Source organism: Cheilinus undulatus, linkage group 11, assembly GCF_018320785.1.
Source record: "Cheilinus undulatus linkage group 11, ASM1832078v1, whole genome shotgun sequence".
Classification (NCBI taxonomy): Eukaryota; Metazoa; Chordata; class Actinopteri; order Labriformes; family Labridae; genus Cheilinus; species Cheilinus undulatus.
Window position 1 is genome coordinate 38895425 of NC_054875.1, and position 24456 is coordinate 38919880.

The window sequence follows — 24456 nt, forward strand, 5'->3', positions numbered from 1 at the left end:
GGTTACTGGCATTTCTTTTAGCCGATCCAGCCATGAACCCAACTGTTCGTAGCGTGAAATCCAATTTGCTCCAAATTTCACACATGGACATCTCTGTGGTTCTCTGCACGCTGCTGAGTTTTCTTTTAGGACAAGAGAACAACTGCTTTGTTTAATTATTCAAATAAAAGTCACATTAATGACTAATAATGGATCTATGATCAATAAGTCATACTTCCCAACAGTATAAACACTGCAGACTCCTTTGAGCCTGTTTTAAGTAAAGTGACTGCAGCGGTGAGCATGTTTTCCCAGCATGCTGCTCACTCAGAACTATTTGGGTGAATTTTATCAGCAGCCTGGAAACATGTCAGAGATTTTACACACTGTGACCTGCTTTAATGACACTGATTTACCCACCAGAGGAGAACAGAAAAGCTCCAGAGTGGGGACCTGAAGACAGCTACGCACCTATGACGAAACGACCATTTAAAATACGGTTGCTACAGCGTCAGTGTAATTATATCTGTGCTGATTTGACAACAGAGGGAAGACGAGAGGAGACAGAGAGGGTAATGAGAGAGAAGAAAGGGGAAAGGTGTAGGTGTGGAGGAAAAAAAAGAGAAGCGAGGATGGAAGGAATAGGAGCGTGGGAGTCCTGTGGCAGGTGTTTGAAGACGCTGAAAGCAGATGATGAGACGGAGCTGTCACATTTCCTAACAAGGTTTCTTTCCTTCCTTTTTTCCTTCTCTGTCTCAATGAGTGTGTCCACGCACCTCCCTCCCCACCCAGTCCTCCTCCCTCTCTCTCTCTCTCTCTCTCTCTCTCTCCCCCCTGCCTCTGCCTGCGGTGTTCAGTGAGAGTGACGCCTCAGCACTGCGGTGTAATCTCTGGCCCTCGAGCTGCCTCGTCACAGCCAACCAATTGGACGTAGCGCTGAGAGCAGGAGGAAGAAACAGCCCTCCAACCGGCAGCTTTCCCCACTAAACAGAGCCCCCCCTCCTCTCCCTCAGAGCCACAGAGACCCCCTCTTGTCCCTCCGCCTGTGGAGCTCAGTGGGATTGTTACAAACTACCAGTGAGTACCTGAGGGGGCAGATTTACCAGGTGTTGTCCCAACTGTGTGTCACAGAGTAGAAAGATACTGATAGCGAGGAAACTGGGGCATCACTGGACATTAATAACTAGTGTCTTCACTTAATCACATTCATTTGATGCTAATTCAAAGAGCAACTAAAGAAAAAGAATAAATAATTACGCCTTTAATTGTGTGAGCTTAATGTGCATGCAAATATCCACAAAGGAGGCAGTAAGATGTGTGAAAGCTAGTGAGTGGACCTTTAAGCTTGGATCATTCAGCCTTATACAAAGAAATACAGACTGTGGGGTGCAGTTGATCAAGCTTTTTGGTCACGTCACAAGTATGCAGGCAGCCAGGGTTCAAGTCCAAAAGCCCAAACCTGAAAAAATCTTAAAAGAAATACAGTAATGTATTGAAACAGCAATATACTGTAAAGTAATCCTGACTCGTCTAATATAAGTACTAAATCACTGGTGCCAAGTATCGATACTTTCATTGAAAAAAAAAATGGCACTCTACAAAGGTTTTCCTGCCAAATTAACTAATGCTATCACCATTTCTGGACTCCTTATGGAGGCACTTATGTCATGAATTAACGTGGTGTAAATTGAGGTTATTGGCCAAGCAGAAAAGGACAGAGTGATAAAGCTAGATAAGAATGATAACAGCATTATCAGACATCATATAACATTGCAAAGCCAATGAAAGGCCAGATTCCATGACAGGTATCAGGTGAATACTAATTGGTTAGTTTAACCAACCATTTAACCAATTAGTCTAGAGTAGAGCTGTGCGCTGTTAAACGGTTATCTAATTTGCAGCGAGATTTTCTAGTCAGTTAGATGAAATACATTTCATTTTTTAAACACCTAGGCTTGAAGTCACAGTCTATCATGCTCTTTCAAGCTGTAGTGAACCTCCCACCACTAGAGGCTGCTGTAGCTTCAGTGAACAGTCGCTACCTTCCTGTCTGACCTTTCCCCAGGCACTTCACCAGACATAAATATGAGAAGCTTAACAGTTAGCGTGCAGCAGGAACAGCATGATATGACAGATTTTTAAGTGATAGACACAAATAAAGTGGTACGTCGGCTGCCGAGGGTTGAACTCAACTAAAGTGAAAAGAGGACAGATATCAAAGCATGACGTTAATCTGCAAAGAGGAACGAAGGCTGGTGGAGCTAGCTGCTAATGTTAGCGGGTGTGATGCACAGATACCCTGTGATGAATTAGACTGTTTTCTACGTACATCGTTTAAACGCAGTTGAAATGAGCATTTAGCCAAATGGGGAAATAGATGCATAAGTGGAGAAAATTCGCAGAAAACAGTCAAATTCTTCTGTGAGGCTGCTGTGTCAATAAGAGTGTGGCTAAAGTTAGCAGCTAGCTCCATGAGCCTTCAGCTAAGCCTCTCATGTTAATGTCAGGCGAAGAGCCAAGGGAAAACTCTAGCAGGAAGGCAGCAGCCATTAACTGAAGCTACAGTGGCTACTAGTGGTGGGAGGTGCCATTACAGTTTTAAAAGAGTGTTTGACCAGGCTGTTTTATAAAATGATAAGTACTAAGTTTAACCAACTCATAAATCTTGCGCCGGCTAATTTTGTACCTGATATTAGCCTTTTAGCAAGCCAAGTATGTGTGCCCTAAGCTGGATCGAAGTGGTGAGGATAAAGGCTCATTTATGCTCTATGCACACATGAATATAGATCTGTGTTTTTTTTTTACTTTACAACCATTATTGCCCTCATACTGACTGAATGAACATTGAAAAATGAATCCACTAGAGGTTGTTGTCTCTCACCAAGCTACTTTGACGCTGCGCCTCTATCCCCATTGAGTGGAGAAAGAACGGTCCGTCTTCTGCTCAGTTGTGCTCTTGTAGCCGTCAGTCTTTGTGCCCAGGTGAGCTAACATCATTGATATGTCTGCATTATCAAATAACTCCCCCATTATTTGTTAATATTTCCTCAGAAATCGAAAAAAAGTTCTTTTTAAATACATCTTCTTCACTGTTTGCTACTCTGGGTTGAACTGTTGGCCACATTGCTCAATACTGCCTCACGTCTGGCGGTGGTATTGCAACGTTTGGTCCGTATCTGTAAACTTCAAGAGAACAGATGGAAAACGGACAAAATGAACATGGGGTATGAACAGAAAGGTCCGCCCGTACCCATATGTTGTTCAAGCACAGAGCAAAATTGAGCCCTCACAGGGAAGCAGTCATGGGTGTGGGTTAGTTGTACTACAAGCTGGTAAACAATGGCAGCCGATACAGACATAAGATGCAACTAAAGCTGCAGTTTTATCAGACCTGGACCACGTTTCTGTATTAAAAGAAGAGCAAAGAACAACACTAAGAGCTTTTCCTGGTGGAAAATATGTTTTTTACTATTCTCCTGATTGGAAAGAGTTTAATTTACAGAGTGGCTCTACTGATAGTGAAAGGGCGACTGTGGCTCAGTAGGTAGTCAGACGTCTCCCAATCAGAAGGTTGTGTTTTTGATCTCCACGATGATGTGTGCTTGGGAAAGACAAATAAGCTAGTTGGTTTTTGGAGTGGGCTTTTTTAGCGTATCATTGGCGGTCACAAAGACTGACTCAAACTAACTTTCAGTCTACCTAGTAACAAGCAAAAAGGAGCTGAGGCGGGCCTAAAGCTTCCAGCCAACAGCAACAACGCACCAAGCCATCAGCTGTGTCAACCACACCCCTTACTATGAACAACTTATATTCTTCACAGAACAACATTCTAACTTTCCCTCTATGAATTTATGTACCAAACTAATAATAAGTCAGTCTTAAGTGGACAGGGGACTGCTCACACTTTTGTTTTCTGGGTCTGCAACCAGAGGAAAGGGGCATCTAGCTATTATTTTCACTACTGATCAATCTGTCGATTCTTTCTTGTTTTAAATAATTTATTTTATAAACCATACTATAGGTGTTGTTGTTCTGTTGCTCAAACAGAATTAAGATTTCACAAAGCCCTGACATTGTACATTGAAGTTTCTCACATGCTCTTATTAGTATGAATAGCAGTAGATTACTGGGTCTTTATAGTTCATAAAGGACGTTTTTCATGTTGTATTCTGCACAACTGTTGAGCTTTACCTTCATAACCTTCACATTACTGCTCACTGACAGCGTTGTTCATGAATCTGAATGCGCTTTAAGAACTGCACTACTACCATCTTATCAGGGTCATACAAAAGGCATGAATAGGTGCTTTATGATGGCTATAGTATGGCCACTATGGTTCTAGTAAGCATGCTAATATGCAGTCGCTTCAATGTTAAAAAAGGTTGGTATAGTTCCTACACTTTTCCACCCCACCACATAGCTCTTTTTTTCACTTTCACAACTCCACAACTAGGGGTACATTGTCCTGCTGTTTCAATTCATTAGGTTTTTTTAGATTTTCAACAACTACTTTTAAAAGTTGCTGCTGTGTCTTTCTGTTTGCTTAAAGCTGTTGACTACTGATGACGTATCAGGAACTCGGAGGGTCGTCTCGTTTTGTAGGAGGAGATTTCACCACTTTCCTTTGTAACTCTATTTTAAAGGGCAGTCGAGATGGAGGGATAGGGTTGATACTATTCTCTATATTATTCTACAGCGTGACATTAGCCTCTCACTGTTTGGGCAGGTAGGTAAAGTTTGAGCCATGTCTGCAGTTTGGTGATATTTCAACATAAATGAGGATAAGAAAAGTAGAGCAGACTGCAAATTATGCACAGCTAAACTGTCAAGAGGAGAGGCGACAAACAGCTGATGAAAACAAAACAAACTTTCAAAAATGGATGCATGGTATTGGATTTTTGATGATACACCAATAACCATAACAAATGTATTTTAGCTGATATCTAGTTAACAGCTGAAACCACAGTCCTTAAAACACACCGTTTAGAGTTTGTGGATGATTAGATTAGCAAATCTCCATCCTTTAAACAAACTTAAAAAATAAGAAATGATAGATTTTAAAAAGGTGATGTAGGTCTGTTTGGTCCAGCCTAAAACTCCACTTATTTGTTTGTATGGCCAATATTCACAGCTGATATTGGCTGATTTTTATAGCCAAAAATGGTTGTAAATATTGGCAGAAATTTTCGTATCTGCCAAAACCAATAATTCACTTTTTAAGCTAATATCTGGCAATACTGATGTCATGCCAATAATACTGTGCACCCCTACTTTCAAAACTGAAATGAGGAAAAAATAAGGAAATCATACAATTTTGGTAATCAGGCACTCAAAGCATGAAAAATGTAAATAGGGAATGCTAATTAGCTCTGATGACTAAAAATGTTGGCTTTTTAAATGACTTAGCAAATATAATAAAGGTTGTTTTTAAAAGTATTTCTTCAACAGTTTTGGACATTTTTCATGCTTGGAGTACTTGGTTTCCTCTCTGGTCATATTTACCCAAGAGCACCTAGGTTTGTTTTAACATGTACTACTTTAATCTATAGGGCAAACAGTCACCCCCCTTCGTCCATGTAAATTTTTAGTCCTCAAATTACAAGGTCTTTTCTTAATGAATGGCTTGGTAATTTAAATATCAAAAGACAACCCCAAATCCAACAAAGTTGGGGTGCTGTGAAAAATGTCCATAAAAACAGATTGCAGTGATTTGCTAACCTATAAACACATATTTTATTCCCAATAGAGCATAAGCAACACAAGACTTTGAATATCCCACCTTCCACAGTCCATGATATCATCAAAAGACTCTGAGAATCTGGAGGAATCTCTGTGTAAAAGGGCCAAGGCAGAACGTCAATACTGGATGCTCTTGATCGTTGAGCCTACAGGCAGCACTACATTCAGAACAGGCATGATTCTGGACTGGAAATCCCTGCCTGGACTCGGGAACACTTCCAGAAATCATTGTAAGCAATAGTTCTATTTACAGATGCAAGTTAAAGCTGAATCAGGCAAAGAAGAAGCCATGTGTGAACACGATCCAGAAATGCTGCTGTCTTCTCTGGGCCAAAGCTCTTTTAAAATGGACTGAGGCAAAATGGAAAACTGTTCTGTGGTCAGATGACCACCCAGCTTGTTATCAGTGCAGAGTTTTAGAGCTTCTGATGGTATCAAGTTGCATCTGTGCCTGTGGTGTGGGCAGCTTACACATCTGGAAAGACAATAACAATGCTAGCTTTTAGAGCAACATATTGTTAGCCTCATAGCATAATTGCCTGAGTCATGTTTTGGCCAAATTGTGATATCTGTCTAACTCTACTCTGCTAACGCTGCTGATTCATTGTGCTTTATTGCAAATATATCCTCAGCCAATGTGCTTGCTACAGTCCGTAATCACTATATGCCAAAGTCACCTATTAATTATTATTAAGTCATTTTTATTTGTTACATAGTCCTTGTTTTGGCTTTTCTTTTTTAAGAAACTTGTACACACATCTGATAGAACTTACTGTTACAGTATGAATTTAAAAAATCTGTTTTTTTTTTCTTAAAAACCTTAAAATATGACTTGTGCTGTGAGGCTAACAACATGCTCCCATCCAGACAACGTCTCTTTCAAGGAAGGCCTTGCATAGTTCGGCAAGACAATGCTAAACCACATACTGCATCCATCACAACAGCATGGCTTCACAATAGAAGACTACAGGTGCTAAACTAGCCTGTCTGCAGTTCAAATCTTTCACCAGTAGAGAACATTTGGCAAGTCAAAAAAAACAGAAACTCTACAAAGAAGACCCAGGACTCTTGAGCAAGTCCAGTCTTGCATCAGACAAGAATGGGACAACATTACTCTCTCAAAAATCCAGCCACTGGTCTCCTCCCTTCCCAGATGTTTACAGACTGTTTATGGTCTGATTATAGGTTTATGAGACAATCATTGCATTCTCTTTTTAGTGACAGATTTTTCCCAATCAGTTCATCAACTCAGCTCAGGATTCTGATGACTGGAACTTTCCACATTTGGGATTTTGTGGCACTTCCTGGTAAAATATTCTGTCATTGGTTCTCAGACAGTTTGTCAAAAATACAACGTTTATCTTGCTGTTTTTTGTTTATGAATACACCAAACAACTAACCAAGTAATCAAGGAAATTAAACCTTCATACGTGACTAAAAGAGTGCCAGAAATGTCACCTGTTGACTTGGATGTGTTCTCAACCATTGCATGTGTCTGATAATGAAGTGTGAAACATGCTGGGGGACACTTTCATCCAATCAGATCAGGTATTTATAGAAAAAATCAGTGAAGATATCTTTATTTATAAAGAAAACAAACACTTTTTGTGTAATATTCCTTCAAACAATAAAGAAAATGTTCATGTTTGGAGGCTGTAACGTCAAACAAGGAATTATGTTGTAATCCTCAAAATAAAATGCTATTTTTTAGGAACACATTTTGCCCCACAGTGATGAAATAAACACCAGTGGGGCTTTTATTTTCTAGGAACAGACTCTGCATTTACATGTGTGTTTATTATTAATAACTGGACCGCTTTATAAGCAGCCAACCAGCCAGCCGGCTGTGGCCTGTGTGCCGAATCTGCCCAGGTTTTGATAAACCACCTGGGAGTTCATGTGGAGCGAGAAACCTCACCCTCTGTGTGACACAAATAACAGCCATGAGTGTGTGAGGCGGGGGGAGAGGGAGAGATAGAGAGAGAGAGGGGAGGCTGCTATTGTGTGAGAATGTGAATTAGGTCAAATGTTTGCTTGCAACAACGATTAACCATGCCCCTGTGAGGAAGAAAGCTGAAGCCTGCGTGGAAGAGGAGGCTCTGTCTTTATGTGAGCCACGCCGCCTCTGATACAAACACCGCCTGACATTATTCACAGCAAATTAGTGGATAATTATAATTTCTTGTGATCACATTATTCACATCCTCTCCAGAAGCTTTTGGCAGAGAGGGGGACCTCGAAACAAGCTGGAAAAAAACAACAACAGAAGGGCTGAAAGTTAAAAGAGAATCATGGTTTTGGCATGTTTTTGTGCTCTCTTTGGAGCAGTAAAGAAACCCTGCATGTGGCACCGTGTGTCAGGGGTGGTTGTGTGTATGTGTGGCTCATGATGGCACCCACTCAGGAGGCATCAATCACAGCTGGGTGATGCTTCTCTGGGCGCTGACACCTCAAACTGCAAAGATGCTCATGACAACAGGTTACAAATGAAGCCGGCTGAGACAGGAAGTCATGGAGGGTGTGAACTTGGGTTTAGAAAATAAAATGCCCATGCAGGGTGCAGGTGGAGGCAGAATGGGAGGAATTTCAGGCTGATGCAGCGTGCTTTTATCAGGGTTTTTGTTCCATTACGCCTGTAGCAACTCAGATATCTCCTCTGTCTCTATAATCATCAAAGCATTTCCGATTCATTTCCAGATCAAAGTGAGGATGGTGGAGGATGTTGTGTCCCTGAGGTCAGCTGGCAACTTACACGACAAAGCCACATCCCCACAAACCCCCCTATTTATGAGTAAGGGATGGAGGAGGGGAGGGTGGAGGGGCTGCAAATGTTAAGGGAAGGTCTAACGTTGATTATCTTTATGCTCCACAGTCTGCAGGGATGATGCACATGCAGGGAAATAGTGACTGGAGGATTTCTGCACCTTCCTCTCTGCAAAACACAACGACTTTCTCTGATGAGTGCCTTCATATGGGGGCTTAAATCGTAAAAAAAAAAAGGCAATGCAGTAAGAGCTAAAGGTGGGTGCACACGTGTCTGTGTTAAATGCATGACCAGAGAGGGTAAGCACAAAGAGAAGACGCGCAGCAGACATGTTTCATGTTTGGATGGAGGATGCTGGGTGCTAAATGCGCGTGCAGCTTATCGACCTGGATCTATAGGCACATATGAATGATCCCCTCCACCTTCCCTCTTCCTCCCCCCTCCTTCCTCCAGCCTGTCACATAGCCACGGGCACAGAGCATTGCGCTATAGCATCCCTGTACTCACTCAGATCAGGGATTTTGGGAGGCGCAGCGTCAACCCTGGTCGCTTCCTTCTGCTTCCTCTCGCACCAGGCGCAGCATAATCAATCAAAGGCGATAAGTTGGCTTCACAAAACACGAATGCAGCATATTTCGCATGTGACATCCCTCGAGCAGCCCGCTGACCCTCTCGTGCGCCCCTGTCCGCGCTCCTCTGCTCCCCCAGCCAGAGAGGAGGCTGGGAAAGTGCCTGTCCGCCTCTGACGCCGCTGCTCTATCTCCAGTTTTATCTCCAAGAGCCAGTTTTTTCTCCTCCACGGTCCCTCAAGCCCCCTCCATCTGTACTCGCATCCCCTCGGCTCGGCTACTGTGCTTCCATGTGACACAGGCAGAGCTGGAGACCCCCCAATTTTTGCGCTTCGTCTTTTGATTCTAGCGTCATCGCTCGGCAGCACGAGGAAGTGCGGCTGATAGATGGGCAGGATCCGGTCTGAGAGGATTTCCAATACACTGGGAAAGGTGCACGAGGATGTGATTAATTTCAGGGACAGATATAAAAGCGTCCAGAGTCCGTATTTGACATTTTGGACGCTCAAAAGGATCTGAACTAAACTGTCTAGTTCCTCGTGCGCGCTGAAAGTGAACATAACCTGTTGAAATTATTCATTTTTTTCAGTGACGAGCTGACTCTGACTTTATTTTAATAATAAAGCAAATTTAGTTGAAGAAAAAGACACATTAACATTATAAGGAATTAAACTATTAACACCCCATATTGATCACATTTGTAGTAAAATCTTTAAAAATACTAACACCACTAAACCTTACTGTGACCGCCACATGTTTAGATTTCCACTTTTCTTAAATTTGCACAAATGCAGGTGGATTCAAACACTTAGATATGTTCTTAGCTCTCATTTAAAGGTAAAAACTAGGCCAGATGTTGTGTTGTGAGGCTGATTTAACCTTGCCACTTTTACACACCTTTACCTCCATCTCTCTGGCACCACCTACCGGCCACTCCCCAGCATCGTAGAGGTGAAACCACCTATCAGGGTGCAGACGACGGTGTTGCCGTATGAGGGGTGATTAGTACCACAGTGAGGGAGAAGAGAAGGATTATATCAATGGGATTGTGTAGGGGTTAATATTGAGACAGCTCTGATGAGACACATGCAAGTATTCGTTTTTTTCGTAAAACACTTATAAAACACAAATGAATGAACCTGATTGTCATGATGCATTGCAGAGCCACAGAAAGAGGCTGTCAGACTTTTGAGACTGTAGGTGAGACACACAGAGCTTCATGAGGATATTTTACTGATCTACTATACTGTGCTTTACCCATGAGAGTGGAATTATGATAGCGTGTCCACTTCTGCTGTTTTAGGCAGGGACATGCTTTCAGCTTGTTACAGCTTTGTATTATGAACCTTCTTCTTGTTGATAAAGGTCTTGTACAGAAACATACTTCATAACCTTTCTATTTCCAATTGAACTGTGTGTGGGAGTTTTCTTCCCTTTTTTCCTGGAAATGAGGTGAATAAAAGCAGACAAAAAGGTGGAGCTGAGGAAGGCCTTTAGCTAGGCTACATTGCTCTTGACTGTTAGTCATGCTCCCAGTGTTGCATAGCTAATAGTGGGTCCCAATATCACATACTTCATACTTGTATGAACTGTGATTAAGTGTACTTCATAGTACACTTAATCACAGTTGATCACTGTTGTTATTTTCCTCAATCCTGCATTGCCATTTAGCATTTACAGGAAGTGACGATGGTTAGTCTCCCCTGTTTTCTTCTTCTTCTGCTACAGCTGTTAGGCAAAATAGTTAGTTAGCCCACTAGAATGCTAACAGTAGCATACATTCTTAGTGTCCCAAATCACATACCTCTGTGCTAAATATACAGTCCCTGACAAAAGTCAGATAACAGATAACAACTTGACTTGTAGTTGATCAATTGAAATCAGTTTTGTATCATTCATTGAATTTTATCATTTAAGTAGGAAAGAAGGGTCAGATTTCACTTGGACAAAAGTCTTGTCACATACAAAAGTAATGTAGAAATTAAACATGTACTTTATTTTGAATACACAAACATGATACAATAATATCAGAAAATAAAGTCATGATGCCTTGCAAAAAACAATTAATATCTTGTCTGACTCCCATGAGCTTGGAGGACTGCATCCATACGTCTCGGCAATGACTCAAATAACTCAGTGATGAAGTCATCTGGAATGGCAAAGAAAGCTGTCTTGCATGACTCCCAGAGTTCATCAAGATTCTTCGGTTTCATCTTCCAAGCCTCCTCCTTCATTTTACCCCAGACATGCTCAATAATGTTCATGTCTGGTGACTGGGCTGGCCAATCCTGGAGCACCTTGACCTTCTTTGCTTTCAGGAACTTTGACGTGGATGCTGAAGTATGAGAAGGAGCGCCATCCTGCTGCAGAATTTGCTCCCTCTTGTGGTTTGGAATGTAATGGGCAGCAAGAATTTCTTGATTCTTCAGGCTGTTGATGTTGCCATCCACTCTGCAGATCTCTTGCACACCCCCATACTGGATGTAACCCCAAACCATGATTTTTCCTCCACCAAACTTGAGTGTTTTCTGGGTGAATCTTGGGTCCACGCAGGTTCCAACAGGTCTTCTACAGCATTTGCGTCGATTGGGATGCAGTTCAATGGATGATTCATCAGAAAAATCAACCTTCTGCCACTTTTCCACTGTCCATCCTTTCTGCAAGCTGTGGGCCTTGGCAAATGCAACATGATTTTTTTGTTGTCTTCTGTTTAATGCTGGTTTTTGAGCACTAATTCGGCCATGGCGCCCAGTGTGTGAAAGAATTCGACAAACTGGTCTTGTAGATACAGGGGTTTCTGGTGAGAAATTCACATGTAGCTCGGCTGCAGTTGAAAATGGGCTGGCCCTGGACTGCCGAAGCAACAAACGGTCCTCTCGAACAGTTGTCTTGCGGGGTCCGCCTGACCTGGGCTTGTCATGAACATCCCAAGTTTCTTCAAATCTTTGTCTTATCCTCTCCACTTGACGTTTGGATACATTAAAGATGTCTGCCACCTCAGCAGCAGGCCTGGTCTTCAGGTTCTTGATGATCAGCACTTTGGTCTGTGGTTGAATCTTTGGCATGTTGTCAGAGGTCAGGTTACACTTCACATGAAGGACTGGTGTGCAGGGGTTCTTTTTATACACACCTGGGAATGTGTTAATTACAGTATTTGTCACAGATGAAGCTCTAATCTGTGATTGGTTGAATCATTTAAAGACAGGACAAGACTTTTGTCCTTGCAAAAACAGACGTTATGGGCTTTACCAAGCTGTGAATATCAGGATACTTTTTGAGGGTTTCGTTTGGCACCCAGTTATTAATGTGAAAGCCTTTGACATTAAAATGAAACATTTATTGTAACAATCAATTGATTATAAATAAAGTTATATGCCATTTTAACTTACTATGTCCTTATGGGACAAGACTTTTGTCAAGAACTGTACTAATACTTTGAGTGAGTGCATGTAGTTCATTCAAACTCATGAGTAACATCCAAAAACTGAGTATGGAATGAGACACTTCACACCCTAACTGAACACCATAATGGTGAGGTAGTGAATATTGTACCATTAGAAAGCTAGCTAGCGTTAACATCTGCAAGCTAACATGTTATTAGCAATGGCAGCAGATTTCAATCAAGAAAATGGCATGTAAGGCAAAATAAGTTACATTAATCTAATAGTGAATGAAATAGCAATCAAATTTTGATTATATTTACCTTACATCTACTTGTAACCATAGACTGTAGAAAGAATTGGACAAACCCGGTGTGACGTCAGTCGTCTGCTTACAATAGGCAGACTCAAACGGCTCTTGAGGCCAATCCGTGGAGGCTTCCATATTGAAATCATGGTCTCAACCGAACTTTGGATAAACCTAACTAAGCACGACTTCCTGTCAGCCTGCTAGCTAGCATTCTGGTTGACAGAAACGGAGCCTCTGCCTGCCAAGCAGAAATGAGACGCGCCAATCAGCTTTTATCCTAAATATAATCCTAACGATCGTGGTACAAAATAATTCACCCCCTGTACAGTGGGAGCACAATAAAACACTAGCTAATGAGACATGTTTGATGTTTTGGACCAGGCTGTAAACCAGTTTATTTCTAGTGTCAAAACCGGCTGTTTAACATGTGTCCAGACAAGACTTCTGGTGTTCCTGCAGCCAGCCTCAAGTGGACACTCGCGGTATTGCAACGTTTTTCACTTCTGCATTGGCTTCATTTTTCAGCACCGGAGGCTGCCGCTTGCTTGTAACTGGCTATAACAGAAGTAGAAGAAGAAAAACAGTCAGTTAAACTGCTGTCGTTCCTATCAGTGCAAGACAGCAGCATGCGATTTGAGACAATAACCAGCTGTTATTTATGCTGTGTTCGATTGTAGTTGGAACTCGGATAAATCCGACCTCCAAATCAGAAAAGTACAATAGAATGAATAGAATGGATTTCGGGCAGGATCCAAGCAGCCCGAGTCGGTCGGAATGACATCATAGCAAAATGGCATCGCACACCGTGAGAGGTAAACAGAGTCACTTTCTCCTCAACTTTTATTTTTATGTGTCATCTAATATAGCATTTGTTTTACTAAAAGAGTTGAATTAATTTGTAGTGGCATTTCAGTTCCCACCCTGTGATTTTTTTGTTAATGCTGGTGCGTGCAAGTCATACCTACAGCATATGGCGTTTCTCGTTCTCTCTCTCTCTCCCTCAAGTAGCTGATATATTTCCCCAGCAGGAATTTTTGATGTCATGTTTTCCGAGCTTACGCGATGAAACGCATTTACCTTGGAAGTCACAATTTCCAACCCGGATCTTTCCAAGTTCTGAGTACAATCGAACGCAGCATAAGTGCTCTGTATGTAAGTGTACTGTATTACAGTATACCAAAGGAAGTATGTGATTTGAGAGACACTGGGCGTCTGCCTTCTCTGTACCTGGCTAACCAGCTAGTTTTAGTGGTGGCTATAGCTAGCTAGACTTATTTGCACAGTTCTGTAGAAATTAAAGCAAAAGACTTTAGATTTTGACTGATACCCAACTTGTGCTGATACAGGTAGCTGATGAAGTTTAACTTAGCTTCACAGACATGGTTGTTGATAAGAAAAACCTATAGACTGTATTAACATGAACAAAGTCTCAGTGATGTCACCAATTAGTCTCTGAAATTGAGTTTTTAAGCCCATTTTAAGGCCGTCCCTTTAATGGAAATGTTGTCTTCTATGAACTTGTGGTCAACAAAACAAGTCAAAGAAGTGGAGCTGAAGCGGGCCTTTAAGCTTCTTGGCTAACACACGTTGCTATGCATAACTGAGTTGTCATCATTCAAAATGGATGTGTAATTAAAATGAGCTCCCATAAAGTGTGTGCTAACAAATACATTTTAGAAGCATGTTTATTTCTGCAGTATAATATGCATTTTAACATGTCTGTTAATTGGATTTCCTGAGGTTTTAACACCAGCCTCAAGTGGACACTCAGGGAACTACAGTTCTCTGCACTTCAGCCTTGGCTACACTTGTCATCTCGGTTTGTTACAGGTCTCCAGGAATCCAAAGGCTAAATCGTCCCTCGGGATTCCCCCTCTTCTGCTCGTCGTGGCATAAATCGCCCCTCATACCGCCTCCCCTCCCCCTCTCCGTACTTTCCACACATCGGGGACAGCCTACGTGTTTTCCTCATGAGGTGAAGTGCACTGTGCGTTTCCTCTCACGTCTGGCAATGGACCCAAAGCTCTGCAGATTTTTTCCCCAGAGTTTGAGCAGATTTTAAAGCCGAACCTCCTCACTGTTGTTACCTTCATCCTCCTCTTCCCCCTCATCATCAGGTCCGGCGGGAGCAGAGAGGGAAAAGATGGGTTGTTGCTCGGCGCGGTGCATGCTGATCCTCCTGTGCTGTGTGCAGCTGGTAAGATGATTTTCTCTCACTCATTCACTCACGATGCTCCGATATAAACACAAGAGGCCAGCTGCTGCCTTTAAACCTCTTGTGATAGTTTAAAAGCAGCTTATGTAAGTGAAAACAAACAAAAATCTGAGTTAGAGCGTTATTTTGAGGATCTTAATACCAGTTAAGACTTGGTTTTATTCAGAAAAAAGTTACTGTGAGTATGTAAACATCACATTTTCTTTTTATTTTAGTGTTATAAAACCTTTATTTATAACTCAAATTGACCAGAGAAACCCTTTAAACTTTGGTGTTTCATTCATGACCTTCCATTCATATTGTTATTGCAATGTAAGGCTACTACTATCATCTATGATTCATATAAAATGCGAGAAAATCTAATGTTATGAGTGCATTATCGCTAGAAGCCTGACAGAAAGTTAATCAGCAACATTTTAGGTAATCATGTAGAATCTGAAGTGCTTTTCTTGGCAAATTGGCAGATTTCGGCCTCACAAATGTGAATTTTTATGTTCTTACCCAGTAAACCAAATATTTTAGTGGTTTTAATTGTAAAGATGCACAAAAGAAGTAATTTCAAGATAATAGGATGGCTTTTTCCACATTTTGTGGACAAAACTATTTAAATATAGAAGGCTTCTGCCTGCTTTTGAAGCCCACTCTTCCTGTATCATGTTAATAGTAAGTTTATTGTAGTTTGAGGTGCTATTAAAAAGCAGTAACCGCCCATCGCTACAACCACCACAATGAAGGACTGCAGCCACTTTGTCCTACTCCTCTGTGTTTCTCACCCTGCCCCCCCCCTTCATGACAGACTGGGGCTTTGACCTCTGAGGACGCTCAGGTCTGTCTTTTACCCAGCATGCCTTGCCCCCCCCCCCCCCCCCCCCATGGCTCTGTTGCCTTGACAACTTATTAAAAAGAAAAACACAACCCTGGGGGGGGGGAAAGACCAACATCACAGACTCCACCGGTGTAAGTCTTTTATAATTTATCATCTCTGCAGGGTCTCTTAACTCTGCTTTCTTCTTCTGGTTTGTTCAGATCACAGCGCTGGAGAGGCAGGTGTTCGACTTCCTCGGCTACCAGTGGGCTCCCATCATGATCAACTTCTTCCACATCATTGCGGTCATCCTCGGCCTCTTTGGGGTCATTCAGTACAGAACACGCTATGTGATCATGGTGAGGGAACTGGCTGATTTACAGACCTGAATTCAACCTCACATCCTCAGTTTCATTATGTAAATAATGAACATATAAATACCAATTTTTACAACAAATTCACTACCTTATTAAAAGTTGGAGTTGGTTTTATAGTTGGCATTGTGACCCCAATCCCTTGAAACCTCGGCCCTGTTTCTGGTAAAGTGCAGAGAATTGAAGTCCAACCCAGGCCAGCAGCTTTCTGGACTAAAGGCTGTGTACACAGGGCACAAAACATAACCACCGGGCTATTCAGCACCCCAGCAGATAAGCAGATATTTCCAGTAGCTGTGTAGTTGATTTCCAAGGACTGAAATGTAAATTCCTCCTGCTGCCTTTCACCAGGCTGCTTGACGCATAAATGTAAATTCAATTAAAATATACATTTGCCCTGTTGTCCAGTTTGGCTATGAGAAGCTAAAAGTCTATGACTCTGATGTTTTATTAATCCTACAGCAGACCAAATGCTGTTCAATGAACCCAACTGGGAGCACTTTATTTTAAAAGTGCTCCTGTAATTAGCTGGTATTGTACCCTAACCCTCATAATGCAGGAATTCTCTGGTTATCAAGTGGTATTGTACCCCACCCATAACCTCTAATTCTAACCCTAGGCCTTATAATATTGAGGCAACTATTCAATAATCAGGTGGTCTTTTACCCTAACCCTTACCTTAACGCTAACCCTTGTAATATTATGGCAATTCTCAGGTAATCAGGTGGTACTGTGCCCCTAACCCCTTACCCTTTCCCTAACCCTTGTGATATTTTGGTAATTCTCCAGTTATTAGAAGGTATTTTGCCAAGTAATTTCTTAGAAAGAAGACGATAATTTTCTCAATAAGTTGCTGTGTAATTCCCAGGTGATTTATTTATTTTGGCCCCCTAAATTAAAGTGAGTCCTTCCTGAATAATTTTCAAATAATTTTAAATTTTAGAGTCAGGATCAGGGTTAGGGGGACAAAATTAGGATTAGAGTTTGGGGGTTTGGATAGGGTTAAGGATTAGGGTAAGGGTTAAGGGGTCAGGGTAAAATACCACCTATTACCAGAGAACTGCCACAATATTACAAGATTTAACTTGATAATCAACACATTATTACTGATGAAATAATTCCTTAATATAACCTTTTCTGAGTTATTACATGGTAAATTGAAAATTTTTACGAGGTAATTACCCCCTTATTCTTGAGAAACTACTAGTTAACTACGCTCATTACTATAGAATAACTAAGTAATTAGGCCTCACGAAAATAATCTGTCATATCAAATAAAGTCATAAAAGTTATAATGAAATTATATATCATAAAAAACAAACATGTCAAGAGTCTTTTATTCTAAGAAGGAAATAAATGCTAGGAGAACACAAGACAACAAAAGAAAGAAAGCAAGTCCTCTGGAGGAAAAAACTGCTGTGATATTCTCATTGAACTGGGTTATTATTGATTTGATATCTGAGATGTGTGTGTGCATGAAGGCTCATGCACTACAATAATAATACAAAGACTGGGCTGAAGTACAGAAAGAAAGAAAAATGACAACAACAGTCAGCTCCTCTGTCAACAATCACTGTAATGATAACACTAACACAAAGTGACAGAGCAGATAGCGTCGTTCAACGCGTTTCATTTGAAGAATTTCTGGAGGCAAAAAAGCAACATTTAGATAAAGTCAAGAAAAATCAACCCATTGTTTAGTTTGTCCTTGTTCATCTCTCTGAATCATCGTGTGACACCTTTGATTTATCTTGGGAACATTCGCAAACAGAACATTTGTAAGAAAACAGGCAGATATTCTCTGTTACACTGTAGCTATTAAGAAGAGTTGTATTAATCTTCTTTCTAACTACTGTTGTTGTTTCCTCAGTACCTGCTGTGGATGATGCTGTGGGTTGGCTGGAATGTCTTTGTGAGCTGTCTCTACCTGGACCTGGGTGGACTTTCAAAGGTGAGTTTAATGCTCACGTTTAGTGTCGGATAATTAAAGACTCCCAAAACTTCAGCTCCTAAACACAGTGATCAGCTGGGCGTCTCAGTCATGACTCATATAGAAACACAGTAACAGCACGTTTCTGTTCTCAGATCCAACATGTCTGAAGGACAGATGCTTCTTAATCTCCCGATGAGTCACAGAAAAGATAGCAATTCAACATTGTGTTTTATTCTCTTACTGATAGTCATTAAAAATAGTTGATCTGTTCTAGTGTTTGTAACTGGTTGTCTTATAAATGAAGTAGAAGCACAAATATGAACTATTTTCAGCTTAACAAACAACTTGTTTATTTATCAAGCAATAATTTTTATACTTGTTTTAAAGGTAAACTGAGGTAAGTTAATTTAAAGAGCAGCATTCATACACAGAGCATTCAGATTTTAAGTTTTATTGTGCAGCCTATAAAAATTAAGTTTAAAAATGTATTTTATAATGATGATAATAAACAGTCTTTTGATAATAATAATAATAGCTATTATTATTAATAATATTAATATAATTGATACAAATAATTTTTAATAATAATAATAACAATTTGACATTAATAATCAATTACAATAATAGTAATAATAATTGCTATTTTTATAATAATAATAACAACAACAACAACAACAATTATTATTAATATTAATATTATTATTATTTTTTATAATGTGTTGTCATGGTTTTCTTAGACCTTCACTGACCTTCACTTAGGGAGGAAACTTTTTCATGTTGAAAAAAAAAAATGACATTACATTCTTAAATCTACTGTGAGAAGAACCTGATTTGTTACCTTATAATTCTGACTTTTTTCTCAGATTTCTTTTAGGTTTTTCCTCAAAAGCATGACTAATGAGGTTTTTATCTTCAGATTTCTGACTGAAAAAAAATCTATTGCCCTAATCGTCTTGCATACATATCAGCCAGCCCTGGCTGAATGTTAAAATTAGGAAAGACTGTATATCTAATGAAGAAGGCTGGATATAAGGCACCCATGTAAACATGCATACATGCATGCATTGCAGACAAACAGATGTGTACAGAAACATAAAAATTGTAAACAGACTTCTTTGCACATCATTTCACCAAAATCAAGAAAAAACAATGATGTAAATAAGGCAGTAAAATATCACAACTATATTTCAGCATTCCTGTCTTCCACTGTCCGTGGACATGTTGACATCATGAGCCCACATATTTACCCTGCCCAAATTAAATCCTGCCAGGAAAGAGGTGAAAAACTTTTTGAATGGTCTGAAACCAAAATTCAGTCACATGAAGATCTCAGTGTTTTCACATGTTTACAGCAACATTATTCCAACATATCTAGGGTTTTAAAACACAATTTTTGGATTTCACTTCTGTCTTCTGTCTTTAAACACCCCATGACTGTTGGTTGTCTAGTAGGCTGGTCCTAAGATTTGACAAACTGCAGATCTCCTGTGTCTCTGTCTACTAATCATCATGATAACATGTAACTTTAAACTGTTAGAGTTATTCATGAGGGTGTTTTATCACTGATTCCCTTAAATACAGATGCTTTACAAAATTGCTTTGCTATCTCAGTCTTGGTATGAGTAAGATATTTGCTGAAAAGAATCAATTTTTAGCTTCATCTTTAGCGCCTGCAGCCTTAAATGTCTTACGGTACATCCTGCTTGTCTGTACAGCTGATAGAGGGAATAGCTGTGTTTATCAGGCTGAAGTTTTTGTGTGAAAAGTTTATTTAAAAAAATGATAGATGTAATCATTTCCAAAATCCATAGCACAGTTTTATATAACAGAATTTTCAGCTTTCAAAAACAAGATTTCCATTTCCTCTTTGGCCAGCAGTTGGCATTTTGACTAACTGAATCGAAGGTAAAAACTTCAGCTGGTCTGATTCAAGCTGCTACAGCTCAGTTCAGACAACTGCAACCGTCCCTGTAAAGTAAAACGATTAATGCATCACAGATCTTTGGTCTTAACTAGGATGTTAGGCTTTGTCAAGCCAGGTTACTCAAAGAAAGCCGGAATATATCGAACTTTTGCTGCGTATGAGCTTTAAACATGGCTGATGATGATTTCCACTGCATTTCTGTCCAAGGTAGAGGAGAAAATATAATTGCAATAATGTTAGCTTAATAATGGTAATAATCATAAGTAGGGACCCCTGATAAAGGCAAGCATTCTCATAACTATGTCATGCTCAAAGTCTATCAGATCCATGCTGCAGGTCAGATTTCTCCTCTTGTCTAATTATAGCTGCGATTTGATACTTTTTGCTGCACACAGTCCATTAAACCATGAATATCTTTCTGACCCATAAAAACAGACATCATATTTACTCTGCCTGTTTTGTCTCTGTAGGACAGCGACATACTCACTCTGGGAGTGTCGTCACATCGCTCCTGGTGGAAGGACAACGGGCCGGGCTGTGAGACTGAGAGTCTTCCCTCCCCTGAGTGGCCGAAGCAGCAGAACCCTGAGCTGAGCACTGTGCTGAGCTGCTGGTTAGAGTATCAATACATCGAAATCCTGCACTGCATCGTCCAGCTCCTCATTTCTGTGAGTCCATGCACTGTTTACTTTCACTCTTTACCATGATTTAAAAATCACATTGTTTTGTGTCATACATCCCTAAAAATGGAGGTTAAAAAACTGGCACTGACAAAGGTCATGGGTTCACATGGGTTCAGTAGTAGTCTGCAAAGGAAAGTCTGAAAAAAATTAAAGTGGCCTCCATGGATCGTGCTGAGAGCAAACCCAGAATGCTTTACAAGAACTGTGTAATGCAAACCAGGAAGGTCACTTTTAGCAGCTTTTCTCCATGGATATGTGATACTCTTATGAAACAAAAACAGTGGTTTAATGTTTAGTAAATACACCACATGGAGTGCAGTTTTTTATTAAATAGAGCTCTCAGTTAAAGACAAGAAGTAAACAACTGATGAAGGCACAGACTGGAGAAAAGAATTCGGCCACAGAAAAGGGCCTTCCCCAATCTGTTGCCACAAAGTAAGAAGCATGTCATTGTCCAAACGTCTTGGTATGCTGAAGCATTAAGCTTACCCTTCAATGGAGATAAGGGGCCTAGCCCAAATCCTGAAAAACAGTTTCATACAATGATCCATCCTCCACCAATCTTCATAATTGGCACAATGCAGCCAGGCAGGAAAGGTTCTCTTTGCATCCGCCTACCTAGACTCCCCCATCCGCCCATTGCTGTTATTCCTAAACGCTTCCACTTTTCGATATCAATTACAGTTGACTCTGGAATATCCAGCAGGGATGAAATTTCACAAACCGTCTTATTGCAAAGGTAGCATCCATCACAGTACCATGCTTGAAGCCACTGAGCTCTTCAGAACGAGCCATTTTGTATCACAAATGCTGCAAATGGAGATTTCATGGCTAGATGATTGATTCTATATACCTGTGGCAACAAGTCTGATTGAAACATCTGAATTTAATAATTAACAGGTGAGGCCAAATACTTTTGTCCATATAGTGTAGCAAAGACGCTAGTTTCCACTTGTCATCTTTTGTTACTCTCTTTTGATTGGAGAGCCCCCTGGTGGTGGAATTTACATGCTTGGCTTTTAAAGTGAAGTAGCGAGTGTCTTAATGACGTCAGTAAGCTGTAACTGTAAATAATCCCCTTTTTTCCTTTAAACATAGCATTTTATGTTTTAATCTCTTCATATGTTTCGACTGTACAAATTTTGTAGAACTGAAGCGGTCATACTTGACACAGTGGTTCTCAGCTGGATGGAGCTGCTTTAGGCAGACATGTTTTCACATATTTAATTTTACTCTGTTGCTGGATAAGGAGAAAATTGCAGTTTTTTCTTGAGATTTTGACTCATTTATCCTGTTATCTTGAGAAGAAAAATCGTCAGTGATGTCTTCATTATTTGAGCTCTTGATAAAAACAATCAAGATCTAAATCATCAAGGGAAAACTAAGTGAAATGATGTTTGCATGCATGTCCTCTGGAAGATTTGTCTGGTCTATTTTATCAGTTAAATGTGCAGGGTCCAAACTGTAACATTTTTCATTCGGTGCTTTGTATCAGTTAAGTATCTTTGAAACTTGTGTCACAATTTTACATTAAAGAGGACATGATGGGTCCTATGGCTAGACCAATAAAGAATCTCTGTACTAGTGCAACATGAAATGTTATGGAGGTGAAGGAGAGAGGAAAAGGAAAAGGAAAGACTGTAGTACAGGTAAACTCAGATTTGTATGTAGGTAGCCTACATTAGTTTGGTAAATCAACATTAGGCTTAAATGCTGCTACTGTACAGACTGTACGTCTGTTTCAATCATGTGAAAATAAAGAGTAAAGATAAATGATGCCTTTTAAACTCCAATTGAAATGCATATAACCATTTAGTATTGTTTTAATATTGCATCTAGAGGGACAGAACTGGTCTGTTGCCTAGCAACAGAGACAGGCCTGGACCATTTAAATGGCACAGTATTATTAAACCAAAATTTTGTGCTGATAAGTGTGCTGCATTTTGTTCCTGTGTTTACAACACATCTTCTTTAAAACTTCTTGTCACTGATACGAATCTCCCCTCAGATGTTGAAAAACCTCTAAAAAGGCATCTGCCCGTTTTCATGCTAGAATGTGGGCAGGACCACTTCATCATATACAGGTGCAGTCAGAGGGTTTGAAATTGAATTTAAAATATTTGTTGTTTTGATGTAAGAGAAATTTCATGCAGCTGTTTGTCACTCTGATCAGCATGTATAGATAAAAAAGATACTGTAAGAAAAAAGACCAGATACATTCAAATCCTGAAATCTCCTGTGAGAATAACCTGATATGTTATCTTACTTTGCATCATTCCAGTTGCTTCATTAAACAGTAGATAAGTTATTTCTCTACCACACATTTCCTGTCACTGCACAGGTGAGATTTAAAGATCTGCAGACAGTATAAAATATCAGCTTGTTACAGCTGATATTAAAAACATAAATGCTGCAATTTTAAATGTTATAATCACCTGTGCTTGTCAATTTAACATTAAAAATACATTTACTTTGATGATGTGATAAAAAAAAGTTTTTAAAGTATGCTTTGTGATATAGTGAATGCTTGAAAAAAGACACTTAAAATGACAGATTTTTTTCCTTCATAAGATTTACTTTTACATATGTTTTTGTTCTTAGCTCCTGGGATTCGTTTACGCCTGCTACATCGTCAGCACTTTCTCAGACGAGGAGGACAGCTGTAAGTATGCTCCTGATCAACCACAGAAAAACTTGAATCATTTTATTCTCAAAATATAATTACTTTTGCATACATTATCCATGTTCATAACATTGTGTGAGTTTTATACTAATGTAAAACTTGCCACATGTGTTCTGTACTCTGAGATTCATTTGTTTCAGATCATTCATTTATTTATGTTTTTCTTGCATTTTTTAGTTAATTTTATTGGTGAATTCCATCATCCATCCAAACCCTCTCAGTTGTTCTTCTAATAAAGAACTGCAGGTAGGTCCAATGGCATGATTGCTCAAAAAATCTTTATGACACCCACTGTATCTGTCAATATTTTACTTGTCTTATTTTTTAATTTTCTCCCTTTTTTTCTTAGACTGTAAGTAACCAGAAAAGTCAAGCGGTTGAGGACAAGCAAAGAACATGCTGTACTTCCATGGAGACGACTTTGAAAACTGTGACCTGCTTTGGCCTGGTTGTCATTAAAACATCAGTCCCAAGTGCTGAACTTCACTGTGCACACATTGTACGCACCGCATGAGTCAAGACAGGAATGTTCAGATTATCACTGTGTTAAAATGTAGACTATGCCATTACAGGTACATGTCAAAAATTAGAATATAATGAAAAAGCCATTTTTTTCATGTGATTTGATTCAAGAAATGAACCTTCAATATAATCTAGATTCATCTCATACAAGGTGAAAATTTTAAACTCTTTGGTATTAATCTTGATTATGGTGCACAGCTCACAAAAATCAAAACTCCACAATCTCAGAACAGTAGAATATCACAAAACATCAGTCCACAAAGGATTTATAATACAGAAATATTGACCTTCTGGAAAATTATGCACATTTGTGCGTTCAGTACTTGGTTGGGCTGTCTTCTGCAAATATTACTGCATCTATGCAATGTGGCAGGGAGTCAATCAGTCCGTGGCACTGCTTTGGTGTTATAAAGCCCAGGTTACTCTGATAGTAGCCTTAAGCTTATCTGTAATGTTGGGTCTGGTGTCTCTTATCTTCCTCTTGAAATTTACCCTGGAGATTATCATTGGGGTTTAGATCAGACCAGTTGGCTGACCAATCAAGTACAGTAATACCATGATCAGCGAAATCATTTT

The 24456-nt window shown here is 40.0% G+C and overlaps 2 protein-coding genes across 2 annotated transcripts in view; one reads left to right on the top strand and one right to left on the bottom strand.

The window, feature by feature from the left end:
• The window catches only part of si:dkey-70p6.1 (uncharacterized protein LOC570575 homolog), a 51402-nt gene extending 42237 nt beyond the window's left edge, over positions 1–9165 (bottom strand). Inside the window, exon 1 of the mRNA XM_041798604.1 lies at positions 8990–9165. The gene's annotated coding sequence lies outside the window, so the exon portion shown is untranslated. The remainder of the gene's footprint in view (positions 1–8989) is intronic.
• A 5599-nt stretch (positions 9166–14764) lies between these two features.
• On the top strand, positions 14765–24123 carry nkain5 (sodium/potassium transporting ATPase interacting 5). The gene is made up of 7 exons (XM_041799937.1): positions 14765–14938; positions 15983–16120; positions 18006–18086; positions 20463–20660; positions 23277–23337; positions 23536–23604; positions 23708–24123. Exons 1-6 carry the CDS (start codon positions 14885–14887, stop codon positions 23589–23591), a joined length of 588 nt encoding a protein of 195 aa, XP_041655871.1. The 5' UTR covers positions 14765–14884; the 3' UTR covers positions 23592–23604; positions 23708–24123.
• Positions 24124–24456: the final 333 nt, after the last annotated feature.